The sequence below is a fragment of the Zalophus californianus genome, chromosome 15 (assembly GCF_009762305.2).
Source record: "Zalophus californianus isolate mZalCal1 chromosome 15, mZalCal1.pri.v2, whole genome shotgun sequence".
Lineage (NCBI taxonomy): Eukaryota > Metazoa > Chordata > Mammalia > Carnivora > Otariidae > Zalophus > Zalophus californianus.
This window is the reverse complement of record NC_045609.1, coordinates 73089144-73101587: the sequence shown is the minus strand read 5'-3', so window position 1 is coordinate 73101587 and position 12444 is coordinate 73089144. Positions and strand designations below refer to the sequence as shown.

The following is a 12444-nucleotide window of genomic DNA, read 5'->3' as shown; positions in this document are numbered from 1 at the left end:
AATCAGGTCTCAATCGGTACCAAAAGATTGGGATCATTCCCTGCATATTTTCAGACCACAATGCTTTGAAACTAGAACTCAACCACAAGAGGAAAGTCGGAAAGAACTCAAATACATGGAGGCTAAAGAGCATCCTACTAAAGAATGAATGGGTCAACCAAGAAATTAAAGAAGAATTAAAAAAATTCATGGAAACCAATGAAAATGAAAACACAACTGTTCAAAATCTTTGGGATACAGCAAAGGCAGTCCTGAGAGGAAAGTATATAGCAATACAAGCCTTTCTCAAGAAACAAGAAAGGTCTCAAATACACAACCTAACCCTACATCTAAAGGAGCTGGAGAAAGAACAGCAAAGAAAGCCTAAACCCAGCAGGAGAAGAGAAATCATAAAGATCAGAGCAGAAATCAATGAACTAGAAACCAAAAGAACAGTAGAACAGATCAACGAAACTAGGAGCTGGTTCTTTGAAAGAATTAACAAGATTGATAAACCCCTGGCCAGACTGATCAAAAAGAAAAGAGAAATGACCCAAATCAACAAAATCATGAATGAAAGAGGAGAGATCACAAGCAACACCAAAGAAATACAAACAATTATAAGAACATATTATGAGCAACTCTATGCCAGCAAATTAGATAACCTGGAAGAAATGGGTGCATTCCTAGAGATGTATCAACTACCAAAATTGAACCAGGAAGAAATAGAAAACCTGAACAGACCTATAACCACTACGGAAATTGAAACAGTCATCAAAAATCTCCCAAGAAACAAAAGCCCAGGGCCAGATGGCTTCCCAGGGGAATTCTATCAGACATTTCAAGAAGAATTAATACCTATTCTCCTGAAACTGTTCCAAAAAATAGAAATGGAAGGGAAACTTCCAAACTCATTTTATGAGGCCAGCATTACCTTGATCCCAAAACCAGACAAAGACCCCATCAAAAAAGAGAATTACAGACCAATATCCTTGATGAACATGGATGCAAAAATTCTCACCAAAATACTAGCCAATAGGATCCAACAGTACATTAAAAGGATTATTCACCACGACCAAGTGGGATTTATTCCTGGGCTGCAAGGCTGGTTCAACATCCGCAAATCAATCAACGTGATACAATACATTAACAAAAGAAAGAACAAGAATCATATGATCCTCTCAATAGATGCAGAAAAAGCATTTGACAAAGTACAACATCCTTTCTTGATCAAAACTCTTCAGAGTATAGGGATAGAGGGTACATACCTCAATATCATAAAAGCCATCTACGAAAAACCTACAGCGAATATCATTCTCAATGGGGAAAGGCTGAGAGCTTTTCCCCTAAGGTCAGGAACGCGGCAGGGATGTCCACTCTCACCACTGCTATTCAACATAGTATTAGAAGTCCTAGCCACAGCAATCAGACAACAAAAAGAAATCAAAGGCATCCAAATCGGCAAAGAGGAAGTCAAACTCTCACTCTTTGCAGATGATATGATACTGTATGTGGAAAACCCAAAAGACTCCACCCCAAAACTGCTAGAACTCATACAGGAATTCAGTAAAGTAGCAGGATATAAAATCAATGCACAGAAATCAGTGGCATTCCTATACACCAACAACAAGACAGAAGAGAGACAAATCAAGGAGTCTATCCCATTTACAATTGCACCCAAAACCATTAGATACCTAGGAATAAATCTAACCAAAGAGGCAAAGGATCTGTACTCAGAAAACTATAAAATACTCAGGAAAGAAATTGAAGAAGACACAAAGAAATGGAAAAACGTTCCATGCTCATGGATTGGGAGAATCAACATTGTGAAGATGTCAATGCTACCTAGAGCAATCTACACATTCAATGCAATCCCCATCAAAATACCATCCACTTTTTTCAAAGAAATGGAACAAATAATCCTAAAATTTGTATGGAACCAGAAGAGACCCAGAATAGCCAGAGGAATACTGAAAAAGAAAAGCAAAGCTGGTGGCATCACAATTCCGGACTTCCAGCTCTATTACAAAGCGGTCATCATCAAGACAGTATGGTACTGGCACAAAAACAGACACATAGATCAATGGAACAGAATTGAGAGCCCAGAAATGGACCCTCAACTCTATGGTCAACTTATTTTTGACAAAGCAGGAAAGAATGTCCAATGGCAAAAAGACAGTCTCTTCAACAAATGGTGTTGGGAAAATTGGACAGCCACATGCAGAAGAATGAAACTGGACCATTTCCTTACACCACACACAAAAATAGACTCCAAATGGTTGAAAGACTTAAACGTGAGACAGGAGTCCATCCAAATCCTAAAGGAGAACACAGGTAGCAACCTTTTCGACCTTAGCCGCAGCAACTTCTTCCTAGAAACATCGCCAAAGGCACGGGAAGCCAGGGCAAAAATGAACTATTGGGATTTCATCAAGATAAAAAGCTTCTGCACAGCAAAAGAAACAGTCCACAAAACCAAAAGACAACCGACAGAATGGGAGAAAATATTTGCAAATGACGTATCAGATAAAGGGCTAGTATCCAAAATCTATAAAGAACTTATCAAACTCAACACTCAAAGAACAAATAATCCAATCAAGAAATGGGCAGAAGACATGAACAGACATTTCTCCAAAGAAGACATCCAAATGGCCAACAGGCACATGAAAAAGTGCTCAACATCGCTTGGCATCAGGGAAATCCAAATCAAAACCTCAATGAGATACCACCTCACACCCGTCAGAATGGCTAAAATTAACAAGTCAGGGAACGACAGATGTTGGCGGGGATGTGGAGAAAGGGGAACCCTCCTACACTGTTGGTGGGAATGCAAGCTGGTGCAACCCCTCTGGAAAACAGTATGGAGGTTCCTCAAACAGTTGAAATTAGAGCTACCGTTCGATCCAGCAATTGCACTACTGGGTATTTACCACAAAGATACAAATGTAGGGACCCGAAGGGGTACATGTACCCCAATGTTTATAGCAGCAATGTCCACCATAGCCAAACTGTGGAAAGAGCCAAGATGCCCATCGACAGATGAATGGATAAAGAAGATGTGGTATATATACACAATGGAATATTATGCAGCCATCAAAAGGAATGAGATCTTGCCATTTGCAACGACGTGGATGGAACTGGAGGGTGTTATGCTGAGTGAAATAAGTCAATCAGAGAAAGACATGTATCACATGACCTCACTGATATGAGGAATTCTTAATCTCAGGAAAGAAACTGAGTGTTACTGGAGTGGTTGGGGGGTGGGAGGGATGGGGTGGCTGGGTGATGGACATTGGGGAGGGTATGTGCTACGGTGAGCGCTGTGAATTGTGCAAGACTGTTGAATCACAGATCTGTACTTCTGAAACAAATAATGCAACATATTTTAAGAAAAAAGAAAAAGAAGAAGATAACAGGAGAGGAAGAAAAGGGGAGTATGTCAGAGGGGGAGACGAACCATGAGAGATGATGGACTCTGAAAAACAAACTGAGGGTTCTAGAGGGGAGGGGGGTAGGGGGATGGGTTAGCCTGGTGATGGGTATTGAGGAGGGCACGTTCTGCATGGAGCACTGGGTGTTATGAACAAACAATGAATCATGGAACACTGCACCAAAAACTAATGATGTAATATATGGTGATTAACATAACAATAAAAAATTAAAAAAAAAAAAAAAAAAAAAAAAAAAGAAGATGTGGTATATATACACAATGGAATATTATGCAGCCATCCAAAGGAATGAGATCTTGCCATTTGCAACAATGTGGATGGAACTGGAGGGTGTTATGCTGAGTGAAATAAGTCAATCAGGGAAAGACATGTATCATATGACCTCACTGATATGAGGAATTCTTAATCTCAGGAAACAAACTGAGGGTTGCTGGAGAGGTGGGGGTGGGAGGGATGGGGTGGCTGGGTGATAGACATTGGGGAGGGTATGTGCTATGGTGAGCACTGTGAATTGTGCAAGACTGTTAAATCACAGATCTGTACCTCTGAAACAAATAATGCAATATATGTTAAGAAAAAAAAAGAAGAAGATAGCAGGAGGGGAAGAATGAAGGGGAGTAAATCGGAGGGGGAGATGAACCATGAGAGATGATGGACTCTGAAAAACAAACTGAAGGTTTTAGAGGGGAGGGGGGTGGGGGGATGCGTTAGCCTGGTGATGGGTATTAAAGAGGGCACGTTCTGCGTAGAGCACTGGGTGTTATGCACAAACAATGAATCATGGAACACTACATCAAAAACTAATGATGTAATGTATGGGCATTAACATAACAATAAAAAATTTAAAGATAAAAATGGTGAAAATGGTAAATTTTATATTATGTATATTTCACAAAAATAAAAAAGTTTAAAAAAGAAAATAATTTAATATTCATTTATCACTTAACAAAAATCCATTTCAAGACAAATACCATATGATTTCACTCATATGTGGAATTTAAGAAACAAAACAAATGAGCAAAGGGAAAAAAGACAGAGAGACAAAAGAAAAACCAGACTTTCAACTATAGAGAACAAATTGATGGTGACCAGAGGGAAGGGTTTGGGGGGATGGGTGAAATAGATGATGGGGATTAAGGAGTGCACTTGTCGTGATGAGCACCAGGTATTGTATGGAAGTGCTGAGTCACTATCCTGTACACCGGAAACTAATATTACACTGTATGTTAACTAACTGGAATTAAAATAAAAACTTAAAAAACAATGTCCATGTCTAACATTTTATACTGGCTAATAAAACCAAATAAAAAGTTACAACATAATTAGTACAGGTTTTGGGTTTGAATGTTATCGCCAATATAAAAAATAATAAAAGTCAATCACCACAAAATGACATATTAGGCAAAAAAAAGATGTAACAGAAAAGTTTCTTCTTACTTGCCAAATGAAATAGATCTGTAAGATGAAAATGATTCTAAATTAGTTGTTAATCTTAAAAACAAATCTTTCTTCCAAACACTGTTATTATAAAAGTAAAAGACGTTAACAAAATTAAGAATAGAGTCAACCAAGAAATAAAGATTGCATAAAATAATAAAATTTTGGTATTTTCACAAGTTAACCCTAAGGTCACTAATAGTAAGTGGGGAATGTGGGATAAAGATAAAACTTACTAAAATTACCAGGGAATCAACATCATGAAAGGATGGTGAAAGTTACCTCAGGCACACACACTTTCACAAGCGGAAGGGGGTGATCAGAAGAGGAGGTAGAAACAGAATATTTTTAAAGAAATACTAGTACTACTTACCAACCGGTTTTTCACAGACAAGGCCTTCTGCCATAGATGTACAAGGATTAGCTTTTAGGCCTGCCACTGCAGCCTTTTCCAGATATGCACAGAACCCAGAATCATTCGGTTCACCAGGAAGCCACTGCAGTGTTGTGTTTGTAAAAGGAGACATGTCTTCCCATCCCCAGTAGGATATATTGATCTTGCGCAAGCCTACCCACGGTGATACTTTCTGTAAACAATAGCAAACGGAGCATTAAAAAAAGTTAGATATAAAAAGTCATATTCCTTAGCAAATAGCTCATTATCATTAAAAATTACATTTAAAGATATATAGAACTGCCTTTCTAATGACTTCCTGTACCAAGGATAATTAACAATTCCAATACATTTTGGAGAATGATGTAGAAAAGAACACTATTTTTCAAACACAGATTTTTGCTCTCATCCTACATAATTGGGGTCAGTTATTTAGCCCTTGTGAACCTCAGTTTCCTCTTCTACAAAATGAAGTTATAAATATCCAGAGCTTATTTATCCTGTGTAACTGCAACTTTGTACCTTTGGACCTATATCCTTACATTTCCCTCATCCCCTGAGCCTGGCAACCACCATTCTACTATCCGCTTTTAAGAGTTTGACTTTTCTGGATTTCACTATTAGTACAATCATGCAGTATTTGTCTTTCTGTATCTGGCTTATTTCACCTAGCATAATGTCTTCCAGGTTTATACATGTTGTTGCAAATGGCAAGATTTTCCGCTTTTGTAAGCCTACGTAATATGCCATTATCTATCTATCTCATATATATATCACACATACAGATATATAATATCACATATCACATTTCATTTTCTTTATCCATTTACCCATCGATGAACACAGGCTGTTTCCATACTTTGGCTATTGTGAATAATGCTGCAGTGAATATGGGAGTGCAGATATCTCATTGATATCCTGTTTACATTCCCTTTGGATACATACACAGACATGGGATTGCTGGATCACTTGTTAGTTCTACTTTTAATTTTTTGAGGAACCCCCATACTGTTTTTCAAATTGACTATACCAATTTGCATTCCCACCAACAGTGTACAAGGGTTCCTTTTTCTCCACATCTTTGCCAACTTATCTCCTTTCTTTTTGTTAACAGCCATTCTAACAGGTGTGAGATGATGGGTCACTTTAATTTTGATTAGTATTTCCCTGATGATTAGTGATGTCCAGCTTGTTATCATATACCTGCTGGCAATCTGTATATTCTCTTTGGAAAAATGTCTATTCGTATCCTTTGCCCATTTCTTCAGTGGGTTTTTTTCTTTGCTATTGAGTTATTTGAGTTCTTATATATTTTGGACATTAACTCATTACCAGATGTATGGTTTACAAACATTTTCTCCCACTCCACAGGTTGTCTCTTTACTGTGCTGATTGCCTTCTTTGCTGTGCAGAAGCTCATTAGTTTGATGCAATGCAATTTGTCTAGTTTTGTTCGTTGCCTGTACTCTTAGGGCCATTTCCAAAAAATCATTGCCCTGACCAATGTCAAGAAGCCTCTTCTCCATGTTTTCTTCTAGAATTTTTACTGTTTCAGGTCTTCCATTTGTGTCTTTAATCCATTTTCAGATTTTTGTATATGGTATGAGATAAGGGTCTACTTTCATTCTTCTGCATGAAGATATCCAGTTTTCCCAGCATCATTTACTGAAGAGACTGTCCTTTCCCCATTGTGTGTTCTTGACACCTCTGTTGATGATCAATTGATCTTAAAAGCATGGATTTGTTTCTGGGCTCTCTGTTATAATGTGTCTTGGTGAAGGTCTCTTTATGTTTTTAATCTATTTGGGGTCTCATGGATCTGGATGTTCATTTGAGAAGTTTCAGATTTAAAATTTTCCTGTTATTATTTCTTTAAAGAGCTTTCTACCCCTTTTTGCTTTCTCTATGCCTTCTGGCAGTCCCGTAATCCATGTATGGATGCATCTGATGGTCTATCATAAGTCCCATAGGTTTTCTTCACTTTTTTTCATTCTTTTTTTCTTTTTCCACTTCTGACTGGGTAATTTCAAATGACTTGTCTTTGAGCTCACTGATTCTTTTCTTCTGCTTGACAGTGTCTGCTATTGAAGTGCTGTATGAATTTTTTAAGTTCAATCACAGCGCTCTTTAGCTCTATAATTCTGTTTGGTTCTTTTTTATGATTTCTATGTCTTTTTTAAATTTCTCATTTTGTTCACATATTATTTTCCTAATATAATTTAGTTGTCTATCTATATCTCTTTTAGCTCACTAAGCTTCTTTTAGATGATTATTTTGAATTGTCAGACAGTTTTTAGTTCTCCATTATTTAGGGTCAGTTACTGATACTTTATTCTGTTGTTTTGGTAGTGTCATACTTCCCTGATTTTTTGTGATCCCTATGGCCTTGTATTGGTGTCTCATTTGAAGAAGTAACTACTTCTTTCAATCTTTATAGACAGACTTCAGTAAGGAAAGCTCTTCATCATTCAGCTTATCCAGAAATTCTAGAGGGCTATGTAGTAGAATCCATAGGCGGGTTTACTGCTGGAGTACACAGCTAGGCTAGCCTGGTGGCTAGGTCAGTGGGTGATCAGGTCTAGAGTATGGGTCCACAGAGGCCTGCCTGGTACCTGGATTCAGAGGGACAAGCCTGGAGCTTAGGACCAGTGCAGTAGGTCTGGAGATTGTGTCCACATGAGCAGGCCAACTGCCTGGATTCATGGGAGTGGGTCCAGAATCTGTGTCTGTAGGTACAGACCTGGATCCTGGGTGCACAGGGGCCACCTGGTACAAGGGTCCATTGAAGTAGGCATGGTAACTAGGTCCATGAGGGCAAGCCTAGAACCTGCGTCCATGGTGGCAGGCCTGCAGCTGGGTCCACAGGGGCCAATATGGAGCCTGAATTTCTTGGGACAGACTGAAGGAAACATGAAGTTTAACCTGGCACTGGGAAAATTTTCGATCCTGAATCCATGGATGCCAGCTTAGTGCTGGGGTGAGCCTGGCACCTGGACTCATGGGTATGGACCTGGTCCAGAGTCTGTGGGGGCTAGCCTGGTGCCAGGGTCTCTAGGGTAGGCCTGGTGACCAGATCCATGGAGGCAGGCCTGGTTCTGAGTCCATGAAGGATGGGCCTGGTACCTGGGAGCACGGGGGTAAGCCTGAAGGTTGGGTATACAGGGAAGGGCCTGAAGCTTGAATCTCCAAGGGTGAGCCTGGCCTTGGGTCCACAGGAACCAGTACTAGAATATACCGGGAAGGTCATGGACCTTAGGTCTCCTGGAGCCTAGGGCCACAGGAGGCCAACCTAGAGTGTGAGGCCATGCGGATCAGTCTGGAGCATGCCTGGTGTCTGGGTCAGTAGGAACCAATTGGGCACTGGGGTTCACTAGAGAAGCCCTGGAGCTGGGGTCAACAGCAATGTCAGGTGCTCATTTCACTCTCCTTCCCCTTTGCAAAAGATATCTCTCACCATGCTTCACTGCCCTGCATGGGCTTGGGAGAGGGATGATGCAGGTAATGTAAAACTGTCCTTTCTTATTTTTGCACTTCTCCCAAGTGCTATAATCTCTTACATAGTTTACCTAGCTCTTGCAAAGATATTTTTGTATATGAATGGTTGTTCAAACCAAAGTTTCCGTGAGGGAACAAGAGCTGGAAATTTCCATCCTGTCATCTTGCTGACATGATTCCTAAACACTTCTGCCTTAATATACATAATATATTTATTTTCTAAGTTAATAATATCATAATGCAAGGTGATTTCAAAACTCCACATCACCTTTTTTACATTGTGGACTGTCAGGAGAGAGAAAAATATGTCTCTCTATTTGAGTGTTTAACATACAGATATAAGATAGATATATCCAGTGTTTATTCTAAATATGTTATACAAATAGTCCTACCGAGCTTCTAAAGATAGCTATAGACCTAGAAATTTGCAAGGTGTAAAACTACAACAAATTTCATAGTAAACATTCAACAAATATTTCTTAGATACAATGAAAATATCCTATGAGTATTCATTATGACAGATTTCATATCACTTAGTAGAATACTATACAGATAGTAGGTAGTCAATAAATTTTGTGAACCAAAGTTCATTAGAACAGATATGGTTATTTTCCACCATCCAATTCCTGAGACAGAGATAGTACTTAATAAATGTTTCTAATTATAAAAATACACATGCTGCTTTGTCTTGCAATCACCATATATTTCATACATTATTCTGAAAGATATTTTGATAACAAAAAACTATAACATTTTTATAGTTCTTGATAATAACAGCAGGAGTCAATCCAACATAGATATTTCAGATTAATGACTGTGCTTCACATTACAGTGACTCTGCCTACATTTCCGACTATCTGTAGTAAAGACAAGTCATTTAAAATGAAATATTACTCCCTAACTCATCATGATAAGGATCTGAGAGGAAGAGGAGAGAAACAGAAAAATGAAGCCATGGATAAAACATTTAAAGTAACTATTACCCAGTAAATGAACTGGACAGGCAGTTGAAAATCAAAGACAAATTACTATATTATGAAAACTTACTGCAGCACACCATAAATCATTACAACATTTCATTAGCCATTTCCGATAAGTAAATGATTATTTGACCCAGGATATCTCTTTAAATTGCCTGAATTTGCCTGTCTTTATTTGCCAAAGAAGGGTTATCTTAAGTGTATACAACTGGAATGACTTGGGATATAATTCATTTTACATAAAGGTATGCTTAATGGAATGTCACCTTGCAGAAGCTCCCATCTTTGAAATTTTGCTAAAGCTCAGCTCTCTAATGAAATAAAACATTTTTCTTTCCTAGGACATGCTAGTCCATAAACTCTCAAATCTAAGTTCCTCACACATCCAAAATAACTGTTAGTCCAATCTTTATGATCTATAATAACAAGCAAGAAAAAATGAGGAACACAAGAAACCTTGAAATATGCAACTTCTAAAATAGCACATTTCAAGATTATAGTGTAAAAACTAAAAATACTATATTTTGAACAAGGAAAAAAGCAAGAGAGCTGTAATGCCAAATACTAGTACTTTCTAAAGCTCAAAGAATGTGGACCTACCAATAATAATACTTCATAAGTGATACATATTCAACAGAACTAATTTTTAAATGATCATTGGTAACTGTTTCCCAATTTTATAAATGAAGAAATGAAGCCCCTACCATCATAAGAATATAAGAGATTAATTTATATTTTATAATAACTATGTAATTAAAAATAAAACTTTACAAATATATCTTCTCACATTTTTCTAAAATATTTTTGAAAAATTCAACTGGTGTCTCTCCTACATGAAACGACATACATCTTGCCTTCCAGTCATCAGGCTAGTAGCTGTCAAACAAGACAAATAAAGAAAAAAAACCATAGATGCTTCTATTGCCTCCCTGCAAATATCTTCATGTGCTGGCCAACTCAAAGTCCTACAAAAGTTAGCTAGGTGAGGGTTCTAGAGCGGAGAGGGGTGGGGGGATGGGTTAGCCTGGTGATGGGTATTAAAGAGGGCATGTACTGAATGGAGCACTGGGTGTTATACGCAAACAATGAATCATGGAACAGTACATCAAAAACTAATGATGTAATATATGGTGATTAACAGAACATAATAAAAAAATTGTAAAAAAAGAACTAGTTTAATTAGGAAAAAAAAATTTCAAAAGGGAGTATGAGTAAGTCCCCTTAATTTTTTTTAACATTTATAAAAACTGTTCTTAGATCACTTTTTAAACACCAGATGCATATTCCTCTGTTAGTAATAAAAGTAAAATCAGGGGCGCCTGGGTGGCTCAGTCGTTAAGCGTCTGCCTTCAGCTCAGGTCATGGTCCCAGGGTCCTGGGATCGAGCCCCACGGCGGGCTCCCTGCTCAGCGGGAAACCTGCTTCCCCTTCTCCCACTCCCCCACTTGTGTTCCTGCTCTCGCTAACTCTCTCTCTCTCTGTCAAATAAATAAATAAAAAATCTTAAAAAAAAAGAATGGAAAATCAAGTGAAGGGATGAAATATTATATGAAAGTACTGCCTATTATAATGGAAGAATATCTGATACTGAAAAGAAAAATAAAAACATTTAAAAAAATAAAATAAAATCAGTATCCTATTCTTCATCAAAAATCAGGAATGATCTTAAGAGATAAAAGGTTCTAGTACAACGACCCAGGGCGGTCAGCGGAGGGCAGGAGGAGGGAAGTAGCAGGGAGGATTTCTCATTCACCATGGAAAAATGAAAACAGTAGTCTGGGGCAAATATTTTTCTACAATTAATATCAGTATTAACTATTCATCAAATAAATTCATTTAGTTACCTAAGAATTCTAAATAATGATTCTTGGAACTAGTAGTAATAGCAGCAGTAAGAAAAGTGATACAAAAATAACAACCTTAAAATGTAAACAATAATAATTACTGTAAATACTCAAAAATAAAAATTATAGTCTTTATATGCATTATCTTATTTTTTCTCACAATAAACCTACAAGGTAGCTATGATTATTATCCCTGTGACAGATGAAGAATATAGAGCTGGAGAGATTAACTTGCTATTAAGTTTTAAAGATAAGCAGTATGTCCAGTTGCATGCTCTCCATCACTTTGATGATACAGTCTTCATGCTTCTTTAAAATCAGCTATACCAAGAAAACATTACTTAAGTATTTCTATAGCAAGTAATTGGTAATATTTTCTCTAAAATACTTTCAAGCCCAAATTGTCTCTTGTGAAGTGGAGTTTTGAAGTACCAATACACTATTTGTCCAAATAAAAATCATAACTGAAAGTCAAAATAAAGTCGCTGAGATCTGACCTAATAGAGTTTTCAAAGTAACAGCTGAATTATAGATACACCTACATTATTTGTATAGAAATTATGCTACTTTGTGCATTATTGACCATAGGGTGTCTATGTGTGCGTTGTGTTTTCATCTTAAACATAAGGCCAAATCTAGTACAAACTACAGATTTGAGGCATTTATTATTGTTTAGTCTTATCACCTGATGTATTTTGAGTTCTAATTTTATATTTGAAACAAAATACAAAAATCTGCTATGATGCTATGACAGTTTATATTAGTACATTTCAAGTAAGTACATGAACTAAATAAAGTATTTCAAAACGAGGTTTAGTAAATTATTTCCAAATTTCCTTACATAATCTACTCTTAAGAGTTGACTG

At 37.4% G+C, this 12444-nt stretch overlaps 1 protein-coding gene across 1 annotated transcript in view; it reads right to left on the bottom strand.

Moving 5' to 3' along the window:
• Positions 1–12444, bottom strand: part of ATRNL1 (attractin like 1) — an 891320-nt gene that overhangs the window by 704466 nt on the left and 174410 nt on the right. The window contains 1 exon segment of the mRNA XM_027596871.2: positions 5239–5452. Coding sequence (XP_027452672.2) covers positions 5239–5452 — 214 coding nt within the window.